Source organism: Miscanthus floridulus, chromosome 9, assembly GCF_019320115.1.
Source record: "Miscanthus floridulus cultivar M001 chromosome 9, ASM1932011v1, whole genome shotgun sequence".
Classification (NCBI taxonomy): domain Eukaryota; kingdom Viridiplantae; phylum Streptophyta; class Magnoliopsida; order Poales; family Poaceae; genus Miscanthus; species Miscanthus floridulus.
The window spans coordinates 111342892-111370609 of NC_089588.1; the positions used below are offsets into that span (position 1 = coordinate 111342892).

General features: G+C 41.9%; 3 protein-coding genes across 7 annotated transcripts in view; all 3 read right to left on the minus strand.

Annotated features, from left to right (window-relative positions):
* LOC136484114 (LRR receptor kinase SERK2-like) overlaps positions 1 to 27718 on the minus strand; it is a 272567-nt gene that overhangs the window by 76859 nt on the left and 167990 nt on the right. The window lies entirely within an intron of this gene.
* Positions 2609 to 12309, minus strand: LOC136482653 (ent-copalyl diphosphate synthase 2-like). The gene is made up of 6 exons (XM_066479862.1): positions 12195 to 12309; positions 11731 to 11829; positions 11375 to 11629; positions 11142 to 11256; positions 10843 to 11052; positions 2609 to 2894 (listed from the first exon to the last, which is right to left on the minus strand). The coding sequence occupies exons 1-6, from the start codon at positions 12251 to 12253 to the stop codon at positions 2763 to 2765; spliced, it is 870 nt and encodes a 289-aa protein (XP_066335959.1). The 5' UTR covers positions 12254 to 12309; the 3' UTR covers positions 2609 to 2762.
* Positions 15983 to 27102, minus strand: LOC136484109 (syn-copalyl diphosphate synthase, chloroplastic-like). 5 transcript variants are annotated; one of them, XM_066481277.1, is made up of 12 exons: positions 26865 to 27102; positions 24308 to 24390; positions 23070 to 23367; positions 22177 to 22360; positions 21031 to 21247; positions 20430 to 20550; positions 19835 to 20047; positions 19612 to 19725; positions 19267 to 19505; positions 18785 to 19147; positions 16356 to 17249; positions 15983 to 16248 (listed from the first exon to the last, which is right to left on the minus strand). In XM_066481277.1, the coding sequence occupies exons 5-9, from the start codon at positions 21095 to 21097 to the stop codon at positions 19487 to 19489; spliced, it is 534 nt and encodes a 177-aa protein (XP_066337374.1). In that variant the 5' UTR covers positions 21098 to 21247; positions 22177 to 22360; positions 23070 to 23367; positions 24308 to 24390; positions 26865 to 27102; the 3' UTR covers positions 15983 to 16248; positions 16356 to 17249; positions 18785 to 19147; positions 19267 to 19486. The 5 variants fall into 5 exon arrangements, 4 of the variants coding, with proteins under 4 accessions (XP_066337374.1, XP_066337372.1, XP_066337371.1 ...); XR_010765765.1 differs by lacking the exon at positions 20430 to 20550; XM_066481275.1 differs by having other exon boundaries at positions 16356 to 16668; positions 19835 to 20550.

A 27718-nucleotide genomic window follows, 5' to 3' on the forward strand; every position in this document is an offset into this window, starting at 1 on the left:
GGGAGGTGTGCAAGCAAAGCCTCAATCTCCGTACATGGTTGTGTTTCAGAGACGAAGGGAACAACTCTGGATCGGAGGACATACAATTTTCATTTCGCTGAGCATTGAGCATCAGATGCAGTGATTCTTCGACCTTTTCTCTCACAAGGCAACGGTTACGTTGGTATTTGTTTAACATGAAATTTTGGGCATCCTTCCCAACGTACACAAATACTAGGCGAAGAAGGCCACGGATTATTTCTGTCGGTACGACAGAATCCTGTGACAATATTGACATGGAAATGCTGGAGCAGTGTTATGGACCTTGATGTCCCAGCAAGAATCACTCGGCAGTAGTGATAAGATTCACTCAATCCAGGGATCCCATGCATGGAGCTTGAGACTTTTCTGCGCTACTGAACTGAACTGGAATCCATTTAGATTCACTACGGGAATCAGGAGGTTTGTCGAGTGCCAGGGGCACTCGGCAAAGCCTAAAAAACCCTCGGCAAAGGGTTTGTCGAGTGTCGACACTCGGCAAACGACACTCGACGAATTTTAGTCGGCAAACAGACTTTGCCGTTGCCGAGTGTCAAAAAAACACTCGGCAAAGATTTGCACTCGGCAAAATAAAAATACAAAAAAACCTAAAAATTATAGGAAAAAAACCCAAATTTTTTTTTCGGGGGAGGCCACCATCGGCCAACGTGCGCCCGCCTCCATCGAAGTCGCTGCATTTTTTGCACAAAATCCACGGCTAACGCGGCCGGTGGGATTCAAACTCACGACCTCTCCCTAGCGTCTCTAGGGCTCTACCACTGCACTACACTGTCACCTGTGTCTAGATTCCGTTATCTATCCTCATATATTATACTAAACCGAGAGTAAATTGCTTGTTTAAGGCCCTAAACGAATTCAAATCAAAAAGTGGTCAACTACAAAGTTTCATAACTTTTCGAGATCTACAATTTTCATTTAGGAAGTTTTTCCATCCGAGGTCGTTTGAAAAAATCGAATTTCAAATTTGATAGATTCAAACGTAGTTTTGCATGATAAGATGATTTCAAATCAAAAAGTTCTCAACTACATAGTTTCATAACCTTTGGAGATCTATAATTTTCATTTAGGAAGTTTTTCCATCCGAGATCTTTTGAAAAATTCAAATTTTCAAATTTTCAAATTCAAACGTTGTTTTTGCATGACAAAATGATTTCAAATCAAAATGTTGCCAACTACAAAATTTCATAACTTCTCAAGATCTACAAAGTTTATTTTGGTCATTTGTTCATCCGACATAGTGGTAGTAACATTATTCACAAATCTTATATATCTCTCTTCTACTTTGATGAAACTAATGAGAGATACGAGACATAGATTTTATGAACAATGTTATTGTCGCTTTGTCAAATGAAAAAATGACCAAAATAAACTTTATAGATTTTGAGAAGTTATACAACTTTGTAGTTGAAAAGTTTTTCATTTGAATTCATTTGGGGCCTCAAAAATTAATTCGAAAAACTGATTTGCCGAGCGTAAAAAAATGCACACGGCAAAATGCCTCTTTACCGAGTGCCAAAACAAAGGCACTCGGCAAACTACATCTTTGCCGAGTGTCAGAAAAAAGACACTCGGCAAACTGAGAGTAAATTGCTTGTTTTGAGGCCATAAATAAATTCAAATCAAACAGTGGTCAACTACAAAGTTTCATAACTTTTCGAGATCTACAATTTTCATTTAGTAAGTTTTTCCATCCGAGGTCGTTTGAAAGATTCGAATTTCAAATTTGAGAGATTCAAACATAGTTTTGCATGATAAGATGATTTCAAATCAAAAAGTTGTCAACTACATAGTTTCATAACTTTTGGAGATCTACAATTTTCATTTAGGAAGTTTTTCCATCCAAGGTCTTTTGAAAAATTCAAATTTTAAAATTTTCAAATTCAAACGTCGTTTTTGCATGACAAGATGATTTCAAATCAAAATGTTGCCAACTACAAAATTTCATAACTTCTCAAAATCTATAAAGTTTATTTTGTTCATTTGTTCATCCGACATAGTGGTACTAACATTGTTCACAAATCTTATATATCTCTCTTCTACTTTCATGAAACTAATATGAGAGATGTAGATTTTATGAACAACGTTATTGTCGCTTTGTCAAATAAAGAAATAGCCAAAATAAACTTTGTAGATCTTGAGAAGTTATACAACTTTGTAGTTGAAAAGTTTTTCATTTGAATTCATTTAGGGCCTCAAAAATTGATTCGAAAAACTGATTTGCCGAGGGCCAGAAAAATGCACACGGCAAAATGCCTTTTTGCCGAGTGCCAAAACAAAGGCACTCGGCAAACTCCATCTTTGCCGAGTGTCAGAAAAAAGACACTCGGCAAAGACGCATTTTGCCGTGTGCCGAAAAAAAAACACTCGGCAAAATACATCTTTGCCGAGTGCCAGAAAAAAGGCACTCGGCAAAGACGAATTTTGTCGAATGTTTTTTTTGCCGAGTGTATTTTATTTGGCACTCGGCAAAGACCGTCTTTGCCGAGTGCCCGATAAAATACACTCGGCAAATTTTGCTTCTCCCGTAGTGATTGCTGCAACTGAAAGAGAGGAGCCATGTCAAGCTTGAGATTCTTTGACCCTCCTTAGAATTTGGAATGGAGGGAGTACAGAAGAATTGGGACTTACATATTATTGCTAAACTACATCCTCAAATATGACCTTGGAGATGTGATGTTCAATTGTTTCATGTGAGCAGAGGGCGACATAGTAGTAACTCTTGGTCACATGGAGAAACGTCTGCCGTGTCTCTCTGTTGATGGAGCTGCAGCTCTGGAAACACATTGAGTCAGTTCTTGCATCTCGAATCCAACCATCCTGTCCAGATCATCAATCTTGTCCATGTTTTCTCCATTCTGGTTGATGATCCAACGTTTGATTCAGTAAGCCAATGCAATAAATATCAAACATCATACAACACTACAAAGAGGATGCCTGGTTCCCAAATTGGATGATGGTTCCAAATCAGATTCTAGGATGATACTTGGCTGAGCAGACATCCGCTTAAAATGGATTCCAATCCTTTTTAATATTGTTCATCAAAAGCATGCTATGGTTGCATAGACTCTATGTATGGTTCTTCTTAATGTTACGTTTTGAAGGGCATTACTACTGGAGTGGAATAGCCTTGGAGTAAAGGTTGTGGACATTAATTTTTATGATGAAAGATGTACATTCTTTTGGCTTTTGAAAACTAATGGTTCATTCATAGTAAATTCCATGTATCGACATCTTGTCACAACAGGGATCAAAGTTGCTATGGATGTTTAGCGCGTGAGGCAGCCTCTAAAATAAATATATTTCTATGGTTCCTAAAACGGTGGGTAACTTTTACCAAGGATAAGTTAGCAAAGAAAAATTGGAACCGAAATATATCTTGTGCCTTTTCTATTGCAAGAACGAAGAAATCCAACACTTGTTTTTTTGACTACCTTTATGCGGCCGTGCGGTATTATTGTTTTAGGCTTAAGACTATCTTTGGATGTTATTGACCTTTTTCATAGATGGTACAAACAAGGATGTGGTGAAAAATTGGTTTACAAGGAATAAAGTTGATTCTGGAAAAGCTAACATAAACTTTTTTACAAGTCTTGTTGATGGGAACACACTCGTTATGACATTGGGTACAGCTATAGTTGTGTGATGATAACAAAGAAAATATTCACAGAGTGTGCCGGGAGCTAGAACTGGCAACTATACATTTCTTTCCTTCATTTGTTTAGCTAAATAATGTTAGAGTTGAGTTTTGTTTAGACATGTTTTATGTTAGTTTAATCTTCTGTAGTAAGTGATCCGATTCCCTTAGTTCTAAGGGGTGAAGCCAGATTCAATTTCTCTATAAAAAAACAAAGAGGATGCATGCATGTATGTAAATACTGTTAGGTTTGATCTCCCACCAGTTAGGCCCAACGGCCTTTTTGGGCCTTGTTCTCGCGCCCTGATCGGGGCGCCCAACCCTACATGGTTGGTGGGCCCCCGTCACACAGCGCTATAAAGGAAAGGTGGGGGCCGGGGCTCGCAGTACGAGGTTCACCGCGCCGCTAGTCACCCCACCGACATCCTAACCCTAGACCCGATCTTGAGAAGGGGCGCTGCCAGCGACGGGAAGCACCACCGACGCCGGCAACGCCACCCCGACGCACACGCCGCCGCCGAGGACGCCACAGCGCCGACTCCCTCTCCACCGAACGTCGCTGCCGACGCGCAGATGGCGTCCGTCAACGAAACCCCGGCCGGAGCTTCGACCACTACGGCTTTCGATGGTTTGCTACCTATCACCCCATTTCTCTCTGTCTCTCTGTGAATCCCAAACACCTATTCTACTACAATACATCCCGATCTGATGAACATGACTAAAAAGAAAACTAACAATGGTACCGGAGCCACGGTTCGACAAGAAATCATATCGGGGAACTGAAATCGACCGATCTGATGCGGATCGGGAAAGAAAACAGAAAGCCAAACCCTAAGACCTAACCCTAATTCCCCAAATCAAATCTGAAGAAGGGATTGAAGAAGGGAAAAGGGGAGGGTCGGATTCCGAGAACCCTAGACACAAATCCGAAAGAGGGAAAAGGGGAAGAAGAAAGAAAGAAGGGTCGAAACCCTAACCCTAACCCCAGTTTTCCCATTCGGATGAACAAAAAAAAGGGAAGAAATCAAATCGGTCAACCTAACCCTAACCCTAACATGAATCAAGAATGGGGTCCTACCTGGGCCCTCATCCCGCCGGCGGCATCGCCACCGCGCGGGACAAAGAACGAGCGGTCGGCCCTCGCCGAGAGGAAGAGACCGCCACCGTTCGGTACTTCCCCGTACCCGCACCGGCGTGCGGGATGAAGCCGAGGCCACCCTCGTGGCGTGGGAGAAGAAGCCGAGCCAGGGTGCTAGCTCGCCGGGCTCGGCTAAGGAAGCGTCGTGGCCAGGCCGCTTGACGGCGGCGTGCTCACCCGTTGGGGAGCACGCGCGCCGGCGAGAGGGCTGGCAACGACGCAAAGGCCTGCTCGCTCATCGCTCCTTCGCTCTCAGTTGCGGCTCGCTGTTGCGGCTGAAGAGAGATGGGAGAGAGCGGCGAAGAAGAGAGAGAAAGGGGAGGAGCCGAATGAGCTAGGGTTTTCAGGCCCCCGCGCGGTGTCGGGTTTTTATCCGAGCGATGGAAACGAACGACCATCCGATGGGGAGGGACGGCGCCAGATGCGCGGGCCAGCGTCCCGGCCCAGGCGGGAGAGCGCGCAAGGCCGAATTTCTGGCCCAGGCCCAGGTTGCGGCCCGAGCGCGGGGGCAGCGCGTGGGACAGCGAGGGCGCTGGGCCGTCTTGGGCCGCTGCAGCGCGCGCTGCTGGCCGGGCCACGCTGGGCTGAAATGAAAGGAGAAGAAGAAAATTTTTTCTTATTATTTTCTAGGAGCAATTTTAATGCATAATTTTGATGAATTTGAATGATTTTGATACAATTTTCCTGTGCAAAGTTTATCCAACGATATTTTGCTCAGAAAACAGTGAATTTTTAGTGCTTCTAGAAAATAATAATATGAAAAGATTATTAATGTTTCCGCTGTGCATGATAATTTTTGTTCTCTTTTGATTAAATTTGAATCAACGGGATAATTTAATTTTAAGAGAAGTGATGAATTTCTGATAATTTTGATGCGATTATGATATTGTTATTTTCTGACCAACGTTGTTAATAACAATATTATAATTTTTGATCCATGAGAAATTGTGCATTAATTTTACTTCTGCCCAACAGTGATGTAAAATGTTTGCATGGATGAATTATAAATTTTAATTTGACCAACGTTGAGTTAAAGCATGAAATTTTATGTATAAATGTTTCTTACTTACTCAGGTGTGATTTCAGGAGGCAAATGCATTGTGAATATTGCCAACATCCCGACACTCAATGGGACCAATCACCGTGTGTGGCGGGAGAAGTATGAATTGGAACTTGCGTTGGGAGAGGTCGATTTTGCCATCACCTCACCGTGTCCTACTGAGCCAGAGGACCCGGTGAGAAGTGAAAATGAATCTGACGCTGATTTCGCTGCTCGAAAGCGTGATCATGCTGAAATAAGAATGAAATATGACCTTGAACATAGGCAATGGACTCTCTCCAACCGTAAGTGCCTGTTGGTGGCCAAAGCCACCATAGAAGAACAGATAAGGGGCTCAATCCCTGAATGTGCTACTGCTAAAGAATATCTTGAGAAAATCAAGAGTCAGTTTATTGGGTCTACCAAGGCCACAGCAAGTTTACTGATTAAGAAGCTTGTGAATGAGAAATTCACTGGTGGTAGCATAAGAGAGCACATTTTGAAGATGAACACTACGACATCTAAGCTAAAAGAAATGAATTTAAAGGAGGAGAATTTCCTAATTCATTTGATTTTTGCTTCTTTGCCAAAAGAATATTACACCTTTATTGTGAATTATAATATGCAGCCTGAAAGATGGGGCATAGAAAGACTCATCTCAATGTGTGCTCAAGAAGAGGAGAGGATTAAGTCCTCACAAAGTGAATCTGCTCATTTTGTGAAGGATAACAAAAGAAAGAACTTTAATGGCAAGAATTCTAAACCACAAGGGAAACCTAAGTGGGATAAGGCCTCTTCCTCCAATTCACAGGGAAAGAAACCCCAGGATTCTGAGAATCAGTAGAATGGTGGAGCTGAAAAAGATCAGTGCAAGCACTGCTTCAAGAAGGGACACTACAAGAGGGATTGTCCAGACTTCCTGAAATCTCTGCTAAAGAAAGGTGATGAATTTATTACATTTGTAGATAAATCTCTGTATTTATGTTATGATAAATTCACTTGGTGGATTGATTCAGGTGCAACTACTCATGTTGCAAATTCCTTACAGGGGTTAAGTGGGACGAGAACTTTGCAAAGAGGAGAAAGAACGATTAAAGTTGCAAATGGAGTGCAAGCCAATGTTGAAGCCATTGGAGTTTTTTCTTTAGAATTGAATAATGGTTTTGTACTTAGACTTAAAGAAGTACTTTATGTTCCCTCTTTGCATAGAAATTTGATAAGTGTTTCGAAACTTGATGATGATGGAATTGATTGTCATGTTGGTGATGGCGAGTGTAAGATACTGGTTAATAATAAATGTGTTGGTCTTGCCTTCCGACAAGACAAGCTTTATTTATTATCTCTTGCTGAGAATGCGAACAATGTATGTGATGAGAATGTGAATGATTCCCCATCTGCGGATGTAACTAAGAAGCGGAATAGATTTGATACTGTCTCTTCGAAATTATGGCATTGTCGCTTGGGCCATATTTCGAGGGGGAGAATGGAATGATTGGTTAAGGAATCAATTCTCCCGCACTTAGAATTTTCAGATTTAGAACAATGTATTGATTGCATCAAAGGAAAGTATGTCAAGAAAATTAAGAAAGATGCCAAACGAAGCACAGGAATTTTAGAAATAATCCACATAGACATATGTGGTCCTTTTCCTGTGAAAAGTGTGGATGGTTATGACTCGTTTATAACATTCACAGATGACTACTCTCGTTATGGCAATATTTATCCAATTAAAGAAAGATCAGAAGCATTGGATAAATTCAAAATATTTAAAGCTAAAGTTGAAAATCAGCGCAATAAGAAAATCAAGATAGTATGATCAGACCGAGGTGGAGAGTACTATGGGCGACATACCCCATATGGCCAAATTCCTGGACCATTTGCAAGGTTCCTACAGGAAAATAGCATAGTTGCTCAGTACTCCACACCGGGGGAGCCTCAGCAGAATGGAGTGGCTGAAAGACGTAACCGTACCTTAATGGATATGGTAAGAAGCATGATGCGTTACTCCACATTACCGATTAGTTTATGGATGGAGGCACTGAAAACCGCCATTGACATACTTAATCGAGTACCAAGTAAATCGGTGCCTAAAACACCGTATGAATTATGGATAGGAAGGGAACCCTCACTTAACCATTTGCGTGTGTGGGGCTGTCCGGCTGAGGCAAAAGTGTTTAACCCAAACATAGGAAAGTTAGACTCCAAGACAGTCAGCTGCCATTTTATTGGCTATCCAGAAAGATCGAAAGGATATCACTTCTATTGTCCTGATAGACATACGAAGATTGTAGAAACAAGACACGCTGTGTTCTTGGAGGATAACATGATCAGGGGGAGCATGGTAGCACGAGAAATCAGCCTATAGGAAAAGCAGGTACATGTACCCACTCCGATGGTTGAAGAACCATTCTTCACGCTACCTGCTGCTGTTGCACCGACAGTGTAGGACACTGTAGTGCCAACACCTATTGCAAGTTCTCCCATGGCGACAATGAATGAACATGAGAAACCTGTCCTTGAGGAACCTATCCTTGAGGAACCTATAGAACCAAATGTTGCACATGAGGAAGAACAACAACAGCCCAATGTGGAACAAGTGCCGGAGGCACCTAGAAGGTCTCAAAGAATAAGAAGATCAGCTATTACTAACGACTATGAAGTTTATGAAACAGAAGAATGTCAGATGGGGGATGATCCCACCTCATTTGAAGAAGCCATGAGAAGCGACCACTCATCAAAGTGGCTTAAGGCCATGGAAGATGAATTGAAATCAATGAGTACCAATAAAGTTTGGGACTTAGAAAATATTCCTAAAGGAGCCAAAATAGTAGGTTGTAAATGGGTCTACAAAATGAAATATGACTCCCAAGGGAATATAGAAAGATTTAAAGCGCAACTTGTGGTGAAAGGCTTCACGCAAAGAGAAGGGATTGATTACAATGAGACGTTTTCTCCAGTCTCATGTAAAGATTCCTTCAGAATTATAATGGCACTTGTAGCCCACTATGATTTGGAGTTACATCAAATGGATGTAAAGACGGCTTTCCTAAACGGGGATTTGGAAGAAAATATTTATATGGCACAACCGAAAGGTTTTGTCGTAAAAGGAAAGGAAAATATGGGATGCCGCCTGAAGAAATCAATCTACGAATTGAAGCAAGCTTCAAGACAGTGGTATTTGAAGTTTGATAGAACGATAAAAGGTTTTGGGTTTGAAGAAAATATTGAGGACAATTGCGTTTATGCAAAGTTCAAGAATGGAAAGTACATATTCCTAATTTTGTATGTGGATGATATCTTGCTTGCTAGTAGTGATATCAATCTACTAATGAAAACGAAGAAATTCTTGTCCTCAAACTTTGATATGAAAGATCTCGGTGAGGCCTCGTTTGTTTTGGGAATAGAGATTCACCGAGACAGGAGAAAAGGGGTTCTAGGATTATCGCAAAAGGCATACATAGAAAAGGTCCTGAAGAAATTTAGTATGCATGCGTGCGGTCCTTCACCTGCTCCTATAGTCAAGGGCGATAGGTTTGAGGAACATCAGTGTCCCAAGAACCAATATGAAATTGACCAAATGAAAGTGGTACCATATGCTTCAGCTGTTGGAAGTTTACAATATGCTCAAGTGTGTACATGCCCTAACTTAGCTTTTATTACCAGGTTACTTGGCAGATATCAAAAGAATCCAGGAATTGAATATTGGAAATTAGTGAAGAAAGTCCTGCTTATTTGCAGGGTATGAAAGGCCTCATGCTTACGTATAGAAGATCGGATTCCCTGCAGATAGAGGAGTATTCAGATTCTGATTATACGAGAGATGAAAGAAAATCCACGTCAGGATATGTATTTACTCTCGCAGGAGGGGCTATATCGTGGAAAAGCTCCAAACAAATCGTAACTACATCCTCGACAATGTATGCCGAGTTTGTAGCATGCTATGAGGCAACGGAGTAGGTGAATTGGCTGAAGAAATTCATAACCGGATTGAAAGTGATTGATGATATAAATGAACCACTGAGATTGTATTGTGATAACAATCCAGCGGTACAGTACGCTCACAACAATAGGTCAAGTGGTGCTGCCAAACACATTGACATAAAGTACTATGTTGTGAAAGATAAAGTTTGGGATCATATAATAAATCTTGAGCATATAAGTACAGAGAAAATGCTCGCGGATCTGCTCACAAAGGGCTTACCACCCAATGTGTTCAGAGAACACGTAGCTGGCATGGGTTTAAGGGAAAGCCTATGATTCCCGAACATACGAAGGGCCCAAAGAAAGTTTACATTTCAAAACGGAGAAGTGTATGGTGGTTGTTAGTCTAATGGCACTAATCGCTGTGATGATGGGACAATTCTATGCACTAATCTATGATGAAATAGGATGAAAGCAAGAAAAATATGAATTGAAAGTTTTGAGTATGAAATTAAAGAACGAAGAATAGATGAGAGATCAAGGGGGAGAATGTTAGGTTTGATCTCCCACCAGTTAGGCCCAACGGCCTTTTTGGGCCTTGTTCTCTCGCCCTGATCGGGGGCGCCCAACCCTACATGGTTGGTGGACCCCCGTCGCACAGCGCTATAAAGGAAATGTGGGGGTCGGGGCTCGCAGTACGAGGTTCACCGCGCCGCCAGTCACCCCACCGACATCCTAACCCTAACCCGATCTTGAGAAGGGGCGCTGCCAGCGACAGGAAGCACCACCGACGCCGGCAACGCTACCCCGACGCACACGCCGCCGAGGACGCCACTGCACCGGCTCCTCTCTCTCCACCGAACATCGCTGCCGGCGCGCAGATGGCGTCCGCCAACGAGATCCCGGCCGGTGCTTTGACCACTACGGCCTTCGATAGTCTGCTACCTCTCACTCTCCTTCTCTCTGTCTCTCTGTAAATCTTGAACATGTATTCCTATTACTATGTATCCCGATCTGATGAATGACTAAAAGAAAACCAACAAATACTTTTGCGACGATGCATGCCCGTACCAGAGCAGGAGCTTCAGTCGCCAGTCTGCAGCAGATGGATCTGGTAAGCTGTTCGAGCTTCGAATAATCTGGTAGAAGCTTCATGTCCTGTTCGGTGGAGTGGTGCCTTCCAGAACAAATCTCGACTGTGCGAACTAGCAACATTGCTGTATCCGCTACGCGTGGTCCTTCCCTCTCTGTTTTAGTCCATGCCATGAACCACTCCTTCCACTGTGACCATGCATCAAAACAGATTAATCCACTCTGTGATGTCGTATTTGAAGAGAGTATATATGGCTGAATGAGGGTCCATTTTTTACAGCTCCACGAAGACAGTCGAAGACAGAAGCGTTGTCGGACGCATGGATGTCAAGAAGGTCACGAAGAGCATAGCCGAGGCTGCTAGTAACTCGTGAATTCTTCTTACCTCTTCCACTGCACCCACGCAGGTTGCACCACCAGCGGTAAGCCGGTAACGCGGTGAACCGATTTTGGAAACGCAATGAACTGAGCTAGGAGCCAATTAATAAGGCAGAAGAGAGTGGCGACCGACCTTGCCGGGTTGTCATCGTCGCTGTTGACGAATTCATCGACGAGCCATTCGGCCGTCATCGTCCGATCGTCGTGAGTGTTGCTGCTCATCAGCAAGCACCCGGAGATGGCCTCGGCGAGCACCGCTGTGCGCGCCCATGCCAGGCGCTCTGCTGCTCGGCTCGGTTCGAAGTTGCTGGCCGCGGCCAGGAAGTAAGCTCTCAGCGCGCTGTGCCGAGTCACGCCGTACATTTCAAGATTGTTCTTGCCACACCACCTGCGTGTAATGACAACCTCAACTCAAATCCCATAACTGTACGTAACTCTGCACCTTTTGATTGCTCAACAAGGAGAGGAGGAATTGTCGTACTATGGTACCTTTTCAGGCTGTGCCACTCTAGTCGGCATAGTCTCTGAAATTTGCTGAAATCAGCTTTCGCCACCTTGAGGTACATATCGTTGCTGAAGAGGTTCGTTCTGTAGGGGACAGCTGGGGCAGTTAAGCTAGTGCCTAGCAGCGTCGCCGCATATCATGGGTAATGCAACTAGAGGTACATGCATTTTCTTTAATTATTTTCTTTGACATGTTGGTTGTGGTTTATGATGTATTCCTGGTATGTTGTTTTCCGTTTAGACCAAAGTTGGCCATTTGTAACCTGAGGGTGTAGTGGTATGGAGTTCGTTTGGTGATTTTAGTCATTGTTATGAAGTTGTTTTGTCATGTTTTTTTTTTTTTTCCAGTTCCCACTCGAAAAACTAGCCGGCACATGCCTTTGTTTTTCCTTCTTCTAATAAATTTTGCGACAAAGCTTTTGCCGACCTTTCTAAACAAGAGAGTATACCTATAGAGAACCTTCCCAATCCCCACGTCAGCGCTTCCACCGTATTGCTCAAGGTACATTCTCGTTTCAATGCGTGGCAAGCTAGCTTCCCAAGGGAAATCCAGACCATAGCCGACCTGGCAGGAAGGGATTCGACTGTTAGGTTAGTTTTCTTAGGTATGTTCATCGGATCGGGATACTTAGCACAGTAATAGAGCATTCGGATTTCACAGAGAGATTGAGAGATAGGTGGTAGGTGGCAAACCGTCAAATGCCGTAGTTGTTGAAGCTCCGACCGGGGTTTCGTTGATGGACGCCATCTGCGCGCCGGCAGCGACGGTCGGTGGAGAGGGAGTCGGCGCTGTGGCGTCCTCGGCGGCGGCGTGAGCGTCGGGTGGCGTTGCCGGCGTCGGTGGTACTTCCCGTCGCTGGCAGCGCCCCTACTTTCGATCGGGTCTAGGGTTTAGGATGTCGGTGGGGTGACTGGCGGCGCGGTGAACCTCGTACTGCGAGCCCCGGCCCCCACCTTCCTTTATAGCGCTGTGCGACGGGGGCCCACCAACCATGTAGGGTTGGGCGCCCCCGATCAGGACGCGAGGACAAGGCCCAGTTAGGCCGTTGGGCCTAACTAGTGGGAGATCAATACTAACATTCTCCCCCTTGATCTCTCATCTATTCTTCGTTCTTTAATTTCACGCTCAAAACTTTCAATTCATAATTTTCTTGCTTCCATCCTATTTCATCACAGATTAGTGCATAGAACTGTCCCATCGTCACAGCAATTAGTGCCGTTAGACTAACAGCCACAATACAATTCTCCGTTTTGAAATGTAAACTTTCTTTGGGCCCTTCGTATGTTCGGGTATCATAGGCTTTCCCTTAAACCCATGCCGACTACGTGTTCTCTGAACACGTTGGGTGGTAAGCCCTTTGTGAGCGGATCCGCGAGCATTTTTTCTGTACTTATATGCTCAAGATTTATTATATGATCCCAAACTTTATCTTTCACAACATAGTACTTTATATCAATGTGTTTGGCAGCACCACTTGACCTATTATTGTGAGCGTACTGTACCACTGGATTGTTATCACAATACAATCGCAGTGGTTCATTTATATCATCAATCACTTTCAATCTGGGTATGAATTTCTTCAGCCAGTTCACCTGCCCCGTTGCCTCATAGCATGCTACAAACTCGGCATACATTGTCGAGGATGTAGTTACGGTTTGTTTGGAGCTTTTCCACGATATAGCCCCTCCTGCGAGAGTAAATACATATCCTGACGTAGATTTTTTTTCGTCTCCCGCATAATCAGAATCTGAATACCCCTCTATCTGCAGGGAATCAGATCTTCTATACGTAAGCATGAGGCCTTTCGTACCCTGCAAATAACGCAGGACTTTCTTCACTAATTTCCAATGTTCAATTCCTGGATTCTTTTGATATCTGCCAAGTAACCCGGTAACAAAAGCTAAGTCAGGGCGTGTACACACTTGAGCATATTGTAAACTTCTAACAGCTGAAGCATACGGTACCACTTTCATTCGGTCAATTTCATATTGGTTCTTGGGACACTGATGTTCTCCAAATCTATCGCCCTTGACTATAGGAGCAGGTGAAGGACTGCACGCATGCATACTAAATTTCTTCAGGACCTTTTCTATGTATGCCTTTTGCGATAATCCTAGAACCCCTTTTCTCCTGTCTCGGTGAATCTCTATTCCCAAAACAAATGAGGCCTCACCGAGATCTTTCATATCAAAGTTCGAGGACAAGAATTTCTTCGTTTCCATCAGTAGATTGATATCACTACTAGCAAGCAAGATATCATCCACATACAAAATTAGGAATATGTACTTTCCATTCCTGAACTTTGCATAAACGCAATTGTCCTCAACATTTTCTTCAAACCCAAAACCTTTTATCGTTCTATCAAACTTCAAATACCACCATCTTGAAGCTTGTTTCAATCCGTAGATTGATTTCTTCAGGCGACATCCCATATTTTCCTTTCCTTTTACGACAAAACCTTTCGGTTGTGCCATATAAACATTTTCTTCCAAATCCCCATTTAGGAAAGCCGTCTTTACATCCATTTGATGTAACTCCAAGTCATAGTGGGCTACAAGTGCCATTATAATTCTGAAGGAATCTTTATATGAGACTGGAGAAAATGTCTCATTGTAATCAATCCCTTCTCTTTGCGTGAAGCCTTTCGCCACAAGTCGCGCTTTAAATCTTTCTATATTCCCTTGGGAGTCATATTTCGTTTTGTAGACCCATTTACAGCCTACTGTTTTGGCTCCTTTAGGAATATTTTCTAAGTCCCAAACTTTATTGGTACTCATTGATTTCAATTCATCTTCCATGGCTTTAAGCCACTTTGATGAGTGGTCGTTTCTCATGGCTTCTTCAAATGAGGTGGGATCATCCCCCATCTGACATTCTTCAGTTTCATAAACTTCATAATCATCAGTAATAGCTGATCTTCTTATTCTTTGAGACCTTCTAGGTGCCTCCGGCACTTGTTCCACGTTGGGCTGTTGTTGTTCTTCCTCATGTGCAACATTTGGTTCTATAGTTTCCTCAAGGATAGGTTCCTCAAGAACAGGTTCCTCATGTTCATTCATTGTCGCCACGGGAGAACTTGCAATAGGTGTTGGCACTACAGTGTCCTGCACTATCGGTGCAACAGCAGCAGGTAGCGTGAAGAATGGTTCTTCAACCATCGGAGTGGGTACATGTACCCGCTTCTCCTATAGGCTGATTTCTCGTGCTACCATGCTCCCCCTGATCATGTTATCCTCCAAGAACACAGCGTGTCTTGTTTCTACAATCTTCGTATGTCTGTCAGGACAATAGAAGCGATATCCTTTCGATCTTTCTGGATAGCCAATAAAATGGCAGCTGACTGTCTTGGAGTCTAACTTTCCTATGTTTGGGTTAAATACTTTTGCCTCAGCTGGACAGCCCCACACACGCAAATGGTTAAGTGAGGGTTCCCTTCCTGTCCATAATTCATACGGTGTTTTAGGCACCGATTTACTTGGTACTCGATTAAGTATGTGAATGGTGGTTTTCAATGCCTCCATTCATAAACTAATCGGTAATGTGGAGTAACTCATCATGCTTCTTACCATATCCATTAAGGTACGGTTACATCTTTCAGCCACTCCATTCTGCTGAGGCTCCCCCGGTGTGGAGTACTGAGCAACTATGCTATTTTCCTGTAGGAACCTTGCAAATGGTCCAGGAATTTGGCCATATGGGGTATGTCGCCCATCGTACTCTCCACCTCGGTCTGATCGTACTATCTTTATTTTCTTATTGTGCTGATTTTCAACTTCAGCTTTAAATATTTTGAATTTATCTAATGCTTCCGATCTTTCTTTAATTGGATAAATATTGCCATAACGAGAGTAGTCGTCTGTGAATGTTATAAACGAGTCATAACCATTCACACTTTTCATAGGAAAAGGACCACATATATCTGTGTGGATTATTTCTAAAATTCCTGTGCTTCGTTTGGCATCTTTCTTAATTTTCTTGACATACTTTCCTTTGATGCAATCAATACATTACTCTAAATCTAAAAATTCTAAGTGCGGGAGAATTGATTCCTTAACCAATCGTTCCATTCTCCCCCTCGAAATATGGCCCAAGCGACAATGCCATAATTTCGAAGAGACAGTATCAATTCTCTTCCGCTTCTTAGTTACATCCGTAGATGGGGAATCATTCACATTCTCATCACATACATTGTTCACATTCTCAGCAAGAGATAATAAATAAAGCTTGTCTTGTCGGAAGGCAAGACCAACACATTTATTATTAACCAGTATCTTACACTTGCCATCACCAAAATGGCAATCAATTCCATCATCATCAAGTTTCGAAACACTTATCAAATTTCTACGCAAAGAGGGAACATAAAGTACTTCTTTAAGTCTAAGTACAAAACCATTATTCAATTCTAAAGAAAAATCTCCAATGGCTTCAACATTGGCTTGCAGTCCATTTGCAACTTTAGTCATTCTTTCTCCTCTTTGCAAGGTTCTCGTCCCACTTAACCCCTGTAAAGAATTTGCAACATGAGTAGTTGCTCCTGAATCAACCCACTAAGTGGATTTATCATAACATAAATACAGAGATTTATCTACAAATGTAATAAATTCATCACCTTTCTTTAGCAGAGATTTCAGGAAGTCTGGACAATCCCTCTTGTAGTGTCCCTTCTTGAAGCAGTGCTTGCACTGATCTTTTTCTGCACCACCATACTGCTGATTCTTAGAATCCTGGAGTTTCTTTCCCTGTGAACTGGAGGAAGAGGACTTATCCCACTTAGGTTTCCCTTGTGGTTTAGGATTCTTGCCATTAAAGTTCTTTCTTTTGTTGTCCTTCACAAAATGAGCAGATTCACTTTGTGAGGACTTTATCCTCTCCTCTTCTTGAGCACACATTGAGATGAGTCTTTCTATGCCCCATCTTTCAGGCTGCATATTATAGTTCACAATAAAGGTGTCATATTCTTTCGGCAAAGAAGCAAAAATCAAATGAATTAGGAAATTCTCCTCCTTCAAATTCATTTCTTTTAGCTTAGATGCCATAGTGTTCATCTTCAAAATGTGCTCTCTTATGCTACCACCAGTGAATTTCTCATTCACAAGCTTCTTAATCAGTGAACTTGCTATGGCCTTGGTAGACCCAGTAAACTGACTCTTGATTTTCTCAAGATATTCTTTAGTAGTAGCACATTCAGGGATTGAGCCCCTTATCTGTTCTTCTATGGTGGCTTTGGCTACCAACAGGCACTTGCGGTTGGAGAGAGTCCATTGCCTATGTTCAAGGTCATATTTCATTCTTATTTCAGCATGATCACGCTTCCGAGAAGCGAAATCAGCGTCAGATTCATTGTCACCTCTCACCGGGTCCTCTGGCTCAGTAGGACACGGTGAGGTGATGGCAAAATCGATCTCTCCCAACGCAAGTTCCAATTCATACTTCTCCCGCTACACACGGTGATTGGTTCCGTTGAGTGTCGGGATGTTGGCAATGTTCACAATGCATTTGCCTCCTAAAATCATACCAGAGTAAGTAAGAAACATTTATACATAAAATTCCATGCTTTAACTCAACGTTGGTCAAATTAAAACTTATAATTCATCCATACAAAACATTCTACATCACCGTTGGGCAGAAGTAAAATTAATGCACGATTTCTCATGGATCAAAAGTTATAATATTGTTATTAACAACGTTGGTCAAAAAATAACAATATCATAATTGCATCAAAATTATCAGAAATTCATTTCTCTTAAAATTAAATTATCCCGTTGGTTCAAATTTAATCAAAGAGAACAATAATTATCACGCACAGCGGAAAAATTAATGATCTTTTCATGTTATTATTTTCCAGAAGCACTAAAGAATTCACTGTTTTCTGAGCAAAATATCATTGGATTAAATTTGCACAGAAAATTGTCTTAAAATCATTCAAATTCATCAAAATATGCATTTAAAATTGTTTCTGGAAAATAATAAGAAAAAAAATTCTTGTTCTTCTTTTCATTTTTCAGCCCAGCGCGGCCCAAGACGCGCTGAACCGGCTCGGCCCGGCTTGCCTCGCGCGCACAGGCCGCACCCAGGCCGCAACCTGGGCCTGGGCCGGCAAAGCGCCGCGCGCGCTCGCTCCCGCCTGGGCCGGCGAGTTGGCCCAGCGTATCGCGGCCGTTCGTGTCGATCCGACGGCCGAGCGGCTGTTTCGCGCTGATCAAAACATCGCCGCGGCCGACGCCCTGGAAACCCTAGGCATTCGGCTCTTCCCCTCTCTCTCTCCTCGCTGCTTGCCTCTTCTCAGCCGCAGCGGAGACGGTCGCCGCCGAGCAGCCGCGAGCGAGGAAAACCGGAGCGGGCTTTGGCGCCGTCGCTGGCCCCCTCGCCGGCGCGTGTGCTCCCCAACGGGTGAGCACACCGCCGTCGAGCGGCCTAGCCGCGGCGCTTTCTTGGCCGAGCCCGGCGAGCCGTTTCTTGGCCGAGCCCGCGCGCATCGGCTCGGTTTCTTCTCCAGCGCCGGCGAAAGAGCCGGTGCGCTTCTTCTTCTTCTTCCGCGCCGATGGAGGTTTATCCCCGACGAACCCTAACCCTAATTTTTCCCCTTTCTCCTTTTTTTTTGAGTTTGTTCTTTTCGGTTTTATCCGAATGGGGAAAACTAGGGTTAGGTTTAGAGTTTTGTTCTTGCCGATTCGTTTTCCTTTTCGTTCATCCGAATGAAAAAATGGGATTAGGGTTAGGGTTTGACCCTTCTTCTTTCTTCTTCCCCTTTTTTTCCCTCTTTCGGATTAGAGTTCTAGGGTTCTTGGAATCCGACCCTCCCTTTTCCCCTTCTTCAATCCCTTGTTCAGTTTTGATTTTGGGAATTAGGGTTAGGTCTTAGGGTTCGGTTTTCGACTTTCTTTCCCGATCCGCATCTCATTTCTTGACGAACCGTGGCTCTGATACCATTGTTAGGTTAGTTTTCTTAGGTATGTTCATCGGATCGGGATACTTAGCACAGTAATAAAGCATTCGGATTTCACAGAGAGATTGAGAGATAGGTGGTAGGTGGCAAACCGTCAAATGCCGTAGTTGTTGAAGCTCCGGCCGGGGTTTCGTTGACGGACGCCATCTGCGCGCCGGCAGCGACGGTCGGTGGAGAGGGAGTCGGCGCTGTGGCGTCCTCGGCGGCGGCGTGAGCGTCGGGTGGCGTTGCCGGCGTCGGTGGTACTTCCCGTCGCTGGCAGCGCCCCTACTTTCGATCGGGTCTAGGGTTTAGGATGTCGGTGGGGTGACTGGCGGCGCGGTGAACCTCGTACTGCGAGCCCCGGCCCCCACCTTCCTTTATAGCGCTGTGCGACGGGGGCCCACCAACCATGTAGGGTTGGGCGCCCCCGATCAGGGCGTGAGGACAAGGCCCAGTTAGGCCGTTGGGCCTAACTGGTGGGAGATCAATACTAACATCGACCAATTAAGTGTGTATAGTGCATAGATAGTTATAGTCATGCGTACGTTGTCTGTACTTGACTAGTGCCAATGGACTGAACTTTCTGACTTACCTCGCCAGGCAGACCCTCAGAGATGATCCACTTGTCGTTTAGCTGGCCGGTGGCTCGCCTCTCCCGGAGGAACCCACGGGTGTAGCTCTTGGCGCGCCGGAGGATGTGATCATCGTCAGGGAACGAGGTATGGTTAGCAGCACGGAACAGGTTGTACTACATCGCGGTAACTGACTGGTTCGACTGCCTTGCGTAGCACACGAACTGGCCGTCGTCATTCTCAAACTGCTTGAAGACACCTTCATGCACATATATTTAGATTCAAATTTCAAACGCACGGTTCTTATACTATTCACCATCCTCTAGTACTCCTACTTATAGCGCAGACACAGGAGCAACACTTACAAGGAGAGACATGGTAGCCATGCAGTCGCAGAAGGCGGAAACCCATGGCCAGTGTCATCAATGTCCTTCACTAGGCAGCCCTTCGTAAAAGCCAAGCCTTCCTCAGTCCAGTTCCTGTCATATTAAGAAGAATGTACTCCTGATGAATACTCCCGCTATTCCAGTTTACCCGGCGTACAAGCGTTTTTTTAAATCGGCCAAAATAGCAGGCAGGAAGTAGTACCAAGGCGTATGCCTATAGTCATTACTCCGGACTGCTCTCGATCGAGACTCGAAGCGACGCATGTTGCGCATGCAGCTGAACCGTGGCTGCACTAGTACTCCGTCGTTCCTCACGTCCGTGCCCTTTGTGAATAAAAAATATATGCCAATCGCAGCGCAGCAAAGCACAGCACGCCCGTATCTCTCCATAACCGGAGTGGAGGGACTGCCCCATCTGTAAATATATGGTGCCGGGTATAAAAACATAGCTAGGTTTGTCATTATTCTGTGACTGTGACTAGTCACAAAATAGCTATTTCAATGGGCACCTGAATTTCGTATATAACTTCACCACTGATCTACCTCGTGTCGTTGGTAATTAAATGTTTCAATAGTAAAACATGACATCATACATCCATATGCAGATTATAGTAAATTGACACTTCTTGTTGATAGTAGATGGCATAGCTATTTTATGGCAGGCTGTAGAATATAGTTATATAACTGTTGTATTTAACATGTATATGTCCTCATTGATGACATCCGGGGGGGTCACTATTATCGACAATCAGATACACTGAATATAAAATGTATGGGCAGTGAACTAATATAGTTACCTGTAAATGAAATCTAAGTAGTCCTTAATTTCACTCTTGAAATAACGTGATATGCCCAACCTCTCCAATCGGTCGACAGCCCATAAGCGCTCGAACATCTCAATAGGGTAAACAAAAGGTACTGAAAAGGAAGTACACAATTGATTTGGATCATCTTGGAAAATGCTTCTTTGGGCACAAAGAAGAGTATCGTTTTAGCTAGGATTGTTTGAACTAAAACTTTGTTGACTTTAATTTGACCAACAATATCTGTGTAAAACCATATATTATTTATAATCAATGAAATTATATATTGTGAAACTATTTGTCATGACAAATGTACTAATATATACTAATCCTATATTAAAAATGTATCCTGTTTTCTAGCTTTTGGTGATCACAGATAAAAGGGCTTGCTTTAGCACAATCCTAATATATCACTTATTTGTGACTAGCAGAGTACAATGAACCCTAAATGTTGTAGTGATATGTAGTTATCTTTCTTAGTAAATTCCACAAATTATCATAACGTCAAAACACCTCGTTGAAAGCTACAAAAATTAACAGCAGGTAAAAGAACAAAGGAAGTAGTTTCATGTAATCATTTTATTACTCTTCGTACCACTTCCGTTAAACTTGCTGACCACTCTATCAAGGAACTCAAAGCACTTAGGGTCCCCAGTCTGCATTAGAGCTTAAGCCGTGGGAGCAGGTGAAGACATGAAGGAGCCGTCTGGACACTGGATCTTACATAGCCTTTTCCAGTCCAAACCTGGCATTTCTTCTATGCTTAGAAGGAGAGTTGTTGGTACAACATGGAGTGCACATCTCTCGGAATCCTACAGAGATAAACAAGGAAATTATTATGTAACCAGCATAGTAATAAATTAATTTGCTGTAGATGGCACATGCCATGTTGAGACCCATTTTGAAGATGTGTCATATGAGTGTCTTCGTCAGTACTATCATTTGCAAAAAAAAAAAAAAAAAAAAGGTTCTCATGGATGTCATAAGAAATTCCACGTCATGAACATGGATTTCTAGAGTTGAGGTGGCTTAAGGATTTCAACCGTGTCATATTTCCATGTCCCAAATGATGAGGACATGACACTGATAATGAATATACCCATGAAAGTTAAAGACAAGGTGGGCAAAAGATATATAGAGCCCTTTTTTCAATTGAAATTGACCCATTCAGTGTTCAAATTACTAATATCTTTTTGAAAAATTCGGTTGGGGATGCGTCAAACCTTTTTATATCTTTTATTTAGATAAAGGAACTGTATGTCAACATGGAAGCGTGTGCTGAATATAGATGCATACATATAATCACCCTTTTCTTTCACACTCAATTAAGTGCTGTAAAATCATGATGTGCTAGTCAACATTTAGATAGCCATATAGCTAGCCTCTCCTTGTGTGTGGAATTTGTATTTTACGTTGGTTTTCCTTAAAGCATATTAGGATGTAATAATATACAACTTTGTTATAATTAATAATTTGTTCATTCAAAAAATAAGAGGGAAGAAAAAATAATTGCATGCCCCTCGCCTTATCCCTTGAAAGAGTACGGTTAATTATTGACTTCTTTAAGCTGCCAAAGTTGGAATTACTAGGGAGTTAATGAGTTTCCCTAATTCCAAGAGGTTTCTAACAGAGGCATTTAGTGAGTATGGCTTTAATAGAGGCATTATTGTAGGAACAATCTATAGCTCACCTAAATACATGTGTTCATGTGCAAAATGACAAGAAAAGAACAAAGATTTACTTAGTGAACTTGAGTTCTCTTTTGGCATATATTGCTTCCAACGTGGGGTCATCAAGTGGTATGTTGACACCTAGGTTCTTGGCCTTCTCCAGCAACATAGGGAAGATAATCTCAAAGCCACATAGCGTCCAATTATCATCATCCTTGGTTAACCTCGACATATTTTCATAGATGAATGACAAACCTACAACAAGTCAAATTCATGCCATCAAGATGCAGAAGGATGTTCACTATAAAGAATCCAAGATCGCTTATTACTTAAGGTAATCGTGTTGAGTTCACTTAGTTAATTGATTATGTTTATTAATGTGTACATTTGACAGTGATGAGCTTGTTAACAACCCCAAGACTGTGATATCATACAACTAACTCCCTTGTTTCAAAATATAAGACGCCCACACATTTCGACATTCATTAAGAATATAAGTGTTATATGATGCCATTCATCACACAAAAAATGTTTTACATTCCCTCCGTATTTTATTAGATATCGTATTAGCTTTGTCCTAAATCAAACATTTGTATCTTTGACCATTGATTTCAAAAAAAATTATGCACATTCATGTTATAAAATTTATGTTTTTAGATTCAGTATGAAAAATACTATCATAATATATAATTCATATGTTGTGAAACTATAAGAATTTTTTTAAAATAGTTGGTCAAAGATAATAATGTTTAACTTAGGACAAAGCTAATATGACATATAAAAAAGAACGGAGGGAGTATGATATGCAGAAAGTATGATATTGTTGGATCCTTATTGAAAAATATGCTTTGAAAAAGAAAACGTTAAACATTTTTGTGCCATTTAAGCAATGCATTGTTGATCTATTTGGTGTTCTAAATTAGGTGCCCGAATGTATTATATATAGTCGGTGTGCAGAGAGTACCTTTCTTGCATGCATCGTCGTGGACTTTCCATGATTTCAGTGCGATGATGCAGGCAAGGGTATTGATAATCCGGTCTTGGACAAGGAAGAAGTCATCACCCCATGATCCATCTAGCAGCTGATTCCGAGCAATCCAATCAATGCACGAGGGGAACTGCGGTGTGTTATCTCCATTCAAGCTCTTCAGAAGCGCAACCCATGCTGTGTCATATGCTGAAATGCTGATCTCGCCGTCGCCCATTGATCGAAGGGCTGTTCCGATGGCATCAATCATTTCGGGCATGCCACTTTGTTCATCCTTTAGAAAGATTACAAACATGTTGATAGTTCAGTTAGGCATTCAAATATATATGTCAGAGTGGTGTTTTTCGACGTTGCTGCATATAGGTACGTACTTTGAAAAAATAATTATACTCCCTGATTCCAAAACATAACAGGCACTTTAACCCTCCAAAAGTGAGATAATTATGGGCTAAAAGTTCTCCTACAACTTTTATGCTGAAACATAGTTACACAATTTTTTTGAGAGTTACAAACTAGTTACACAATTATAATCACAACAAACCACATATAAAAAAAAACTCGGCCTACGGTGGGCAGACAGCCCCCGCAACTTTGTGCTTAAGGAAGAAGACCTTCTCACGCAGGCCGAGAAAACCCCCGAACACCGTGTCCCGCCCTTACACAGGGGCCCGTTACCCTGTGAGTGAGCCGGTCCGTTGCCTGTGCTTTGGGAAACTCGAGACAGGTGAGGGGATTTTTTTTAACTCCGGACAGGCGAACGAGCGCACCCGTGGGGGCTCGAACCCTGCCCGCGAGAGTACCAGGCGGACGTCCTGACCAACCGGTCAGAGGAGCCGCTGGTACAACAAACCACATATAGATAAATGTTAACCAAAAAGACCATATCCTTATATTATTAGATTAATTGTTGGTCAAAAGCTCCTTTTGAATGAATAGACAGGTCTTATATTTGCGAGAACTGAGAGTAATATACTCCCATCGTCTCAAAATAGATGACCTTAATTTTATAGCATTCAAATTTTGTCCCAATATATTTGATATTTTCACTTCCCAATGCACCTTTCTCTTTTTCCAATACATCTTTAATTTCTCTTTTTCCTACTACATCTCTATCTCTATTTCTTAAGTGGCATTTTGTTTTTTTGGCTTCAGCGTTAGTTTCTGTGAGAGATTCTAAAATGTCAACTAATGTGGGACGGAGGGAGTATGTTCACCTTGTGTGGTATGTCAGGGACAAGTACATCACGATTAATAACTGATTTCAATGCTTCAACCTTTATGGGCTTCATGAGGCAACCTATAATAATAAGACATGATAAAAAAAGTGTGAATTGTTTCAAAAGGAAGCATGGTTTCGAGTGACATATTGTCTGACCTCTCCACTCAAACGATGTACTCAGCTAGTTACACACAGCAAAACAAAAAATAAGGTGAAAAAGAAACAAGAATGAGACCCATTATGCCTTAAGAATCATAGACTCAAACTGCCTAACAATCCAGGATCCAACTACAAAGAAAGCTTGACGTGGTTTGCAGCTCTTCTCACGTACAACTACCACAAAAAAAGATTTTAGGAGACAGCGCCCGCTACCTCAATCATTTACAAAGACGGGCATCCCAAGGACATTAGGACGCCTGTCTCATAAATCGATGTTCAGAGGTGGACATCTTAAGATGCTTGTCTCTGAAAATCACTATTAGCAGAGGCGGCCATTCTAAGGACATCTTAAGATCCTCATCTATGAAAATCACTATTAAGAGCGGCTATTCTATATGGGTTCTCTAAAAATCGACTAATAGATAAGTCAGACATCTTAAGAGACCCGTCTCTAGAATTGCATCTAAAAATCGATTAATAGAGACAGACATCGTGAGAGTCCTTTCTCTAAAAATAGTTGCATCAAAAACTAATTCATAATTTGTAGCCATCCATGCGATCTACAACTTTGTAGTTGAGATGTTTCTAATTTAAAATTGTTTAGAGTCCCAATATATTTTTTAAATCCACTGGTTTTGAAATTTAAAATTATCAAACAACCTAGGATGTTGACATATGGTCTATGGGAAAGTTGTAGTTATCAATACGATCTACCACTTTATAGTTAAAAAGTTATTTATTAAAATTATTTAGAGTCCCAAATATGTATTTTAAGTTTATAGAGAGGACGAAGAAGGAAAATAGAGTTGACATGCAGGCTCTACATGTCAACATACCACATCAGCATATGGGCATGGGCCTAGACACATTTGTACGAGTTCTAAGATGAGAACATAGGTTGAGGATCTAAACAGATGATTTGTGAGTTTAGGGACAGAGACTACACATTTGAACAAGTTTGGGGATCTAAACAAGCAATTTAAGAGTTTAGGAACCGAGATGATATAATAGAACAAGTTTGAGGGCCTAAACAAATAACCTATGAATCTATGATTTTAGGTACCAAGATGACATAGGCAAACAAATTTGACGACCCCAATGAACTTTACTCAAATAAAAAAAATTAGTAACCAAGCGGTGTGATGTGATATTGAGGGAGACCATAAGTAGTGATCCTCATAGAATAGTATAATTACTAGAATATCCCATATAGACTGTTGTTGCATCTAGACGGTACTCCCACCATTCCAAATTATAAGGCATTTTGCCTTTCCTAGATACATAGCTTTTGCTATGCATTTAGATATGCACTTACTACACTAGATTTTATAATCACTGCCCCTGTGGGAACCCCTATCACATCAGAAAATATGTGTTTCTCAGGATTCAAGCTCGAGACCTCAACATTAACATCCCCTCAGGCGCACATACCAACTGAGCTACGCAACACATATGACCATACAGCTGGTGTTGTTCATTTAACTACACAATTTTAAACCCTATATTGTATATTTGACACTTCAAATGATCTCAAATAAAAATGTTGTTAGCTATAAAGTTGTAGATTTCGTCAAGTGCTACAACTTTGATGTTGACTTCATCTCCATTTGACATAGTTAATCATATCAAATCTCATCTGAGAATTTATATTGCATATTTTGACATGTAAGCCATCTCAGATAAAAAAGTTATCAACTATAAAGTTTTAGATCTCTTTAAACTTTACAATTTTGATATAAAGTTTATCTTCATTGGATGTCATACAAAAAGTTATGGATTTTTTTTTTTGCAAAACAGGCTATCACTGCCGTTTCGTGGCTCAAACCTGTTGGTTGAAGCCACGAACCGACAGTGATATACTTATCACTGTCGACTCCACCATAACCAGCAGTGATTGTGTGTTCTACTGACTATGTCTAGACACATAGCAACAACAATGTATCTAAAAAAGCCAAAACATTTTGTAATTTGAAATCGAGGGATATTAGTAGTTTGAGCTTGATACCCAATGTTTAGGAAGTGCGGTCAGGGTTTTTAGATTTCCTCAAAATGGAGAACAATACAAGAATTTCTTGATTTCTCAAAGTGACAACAAATTACATGACATGACTAGTTGGTATGTACTCCCTCCGTTCCAAATTTTTAGTCATCCTAGATATACATAGTAAATATTCATACATATTATATATCTAGAAAAGTTGCAACGGCTTACAACTTAGAACATAGAAAGTAGTTATATATCATGGTATTCGACTATACTCTACCATGCACCACTTGACAGAGCAAGTAGACGAGAATTAAACATCCATATAGAGAAGCTAATTAATGAGTGGACAACTAATGGCCGGCATGGCATGCATCTTTGTTTCTATAATAATTGGTCGATCACACACCTGGTCGTGGACTTGGAGCATTTAGGTGCCTTAACCTGAAGGTCAGAGGCCTTGGCTCAGCCACCAGCCGGAGAAAATCGACGTGTGGGTGTGCAGCAATCGACGATATCCACTACCTCATGGGGATCATGCTTTTCGGCCTCCGTCCCAATCTCACCTTGATCCTGGGAAATTAAGTTGGTGAATGCTCACCATCCACCCAACGTATTAATAGATAAACGCTGGTGGCTGTTAACCAATTTTTTATTGCATACGCCCCATGTTATTGTACCAGTCCACTTCTTAATGGTATTACATAAACAAAAGTAAACACTACTACATAAACCATCTTTAGGGGCGGCTACTAGGTTTTGGCATGCCTTTACAAATTATTGATTTCTAGAGACACATAGATAAAGGCAAGCAGAACATGTGTCTCTGAAAACCTATTTTAGATGCTTTCTGTAGTAGAGAAAATAAAATAATTAAAACACAAATAAAATAATTAAAACACAAACATCACATGATGACAGTCAAGAGCATGGCTGCTCTCCAAGATCAAGCCTCATGAGTATATATGTTCTGGCACTACCAGAAAATAGAATATCTTTGGGGGCCAGCAGTTTCTTTGAGGGGCGAAATTGAACCCTGACGATTTATCATTACCTTGGGGGTTGTATGAAACCATCAAGAAAATACATATTGTTGAGTGCAACCGCCAAAGTAATTCCATATTTTTGAGTGCTACCAAAATGCTTATTCATCAGTAATCATGAAAATATATGTCCTTGGGGTATTGCATTTTCTTGACGTTGTTAAAAAATCAGACCTCATCTTTGTTTCGTTGGCAACCAAACCCCCAAGGAAGTTTTTAA

Coding starts and splice junctions, on each gene's coding strand:
- LOC136482653 (XM_066479862.1), bottom strand. CDS start 12,253: ATGTACCTTGAGCAATACGGTGGAAGCGCTGACGTGGGGATTGGGAAG. Junction 11,257..11,374: donor GACGATGACAACCCGGCAAG/GTCGGTCGCCAC, acceptor GCGTGGGTGCAG/TGGAAGAGGTAAGAAGAATT. Junction 11,053..11,141: donor TCGACTGTCTTCGTGGAGCT/GTAAAAAATGGA, acceptor GCATGGTCACAG/TGGAAGGAGTGGTTCATGGC.
- LOC136484109 (XM_066481276.1), bottom strand. CDS start 24,382: ATGAAGCCCATAAAGGTTGAAGCATTGAAATCAGTTATTAATCGTGAT. Junction 23,368..24,307: donor TCCCTGACATACCACACAAG/GTGAACATACTC, acceptor ATCTTTCTAAAG/GATGAACAAAGTGGCATGCC. Junction 22,361..23,069: donor CGACGATGCATGCAAGAAAG/GTACTCTCTGCA, acceptor GACTTGTTGTAG/GTTTGTCATTCATCTATGAA.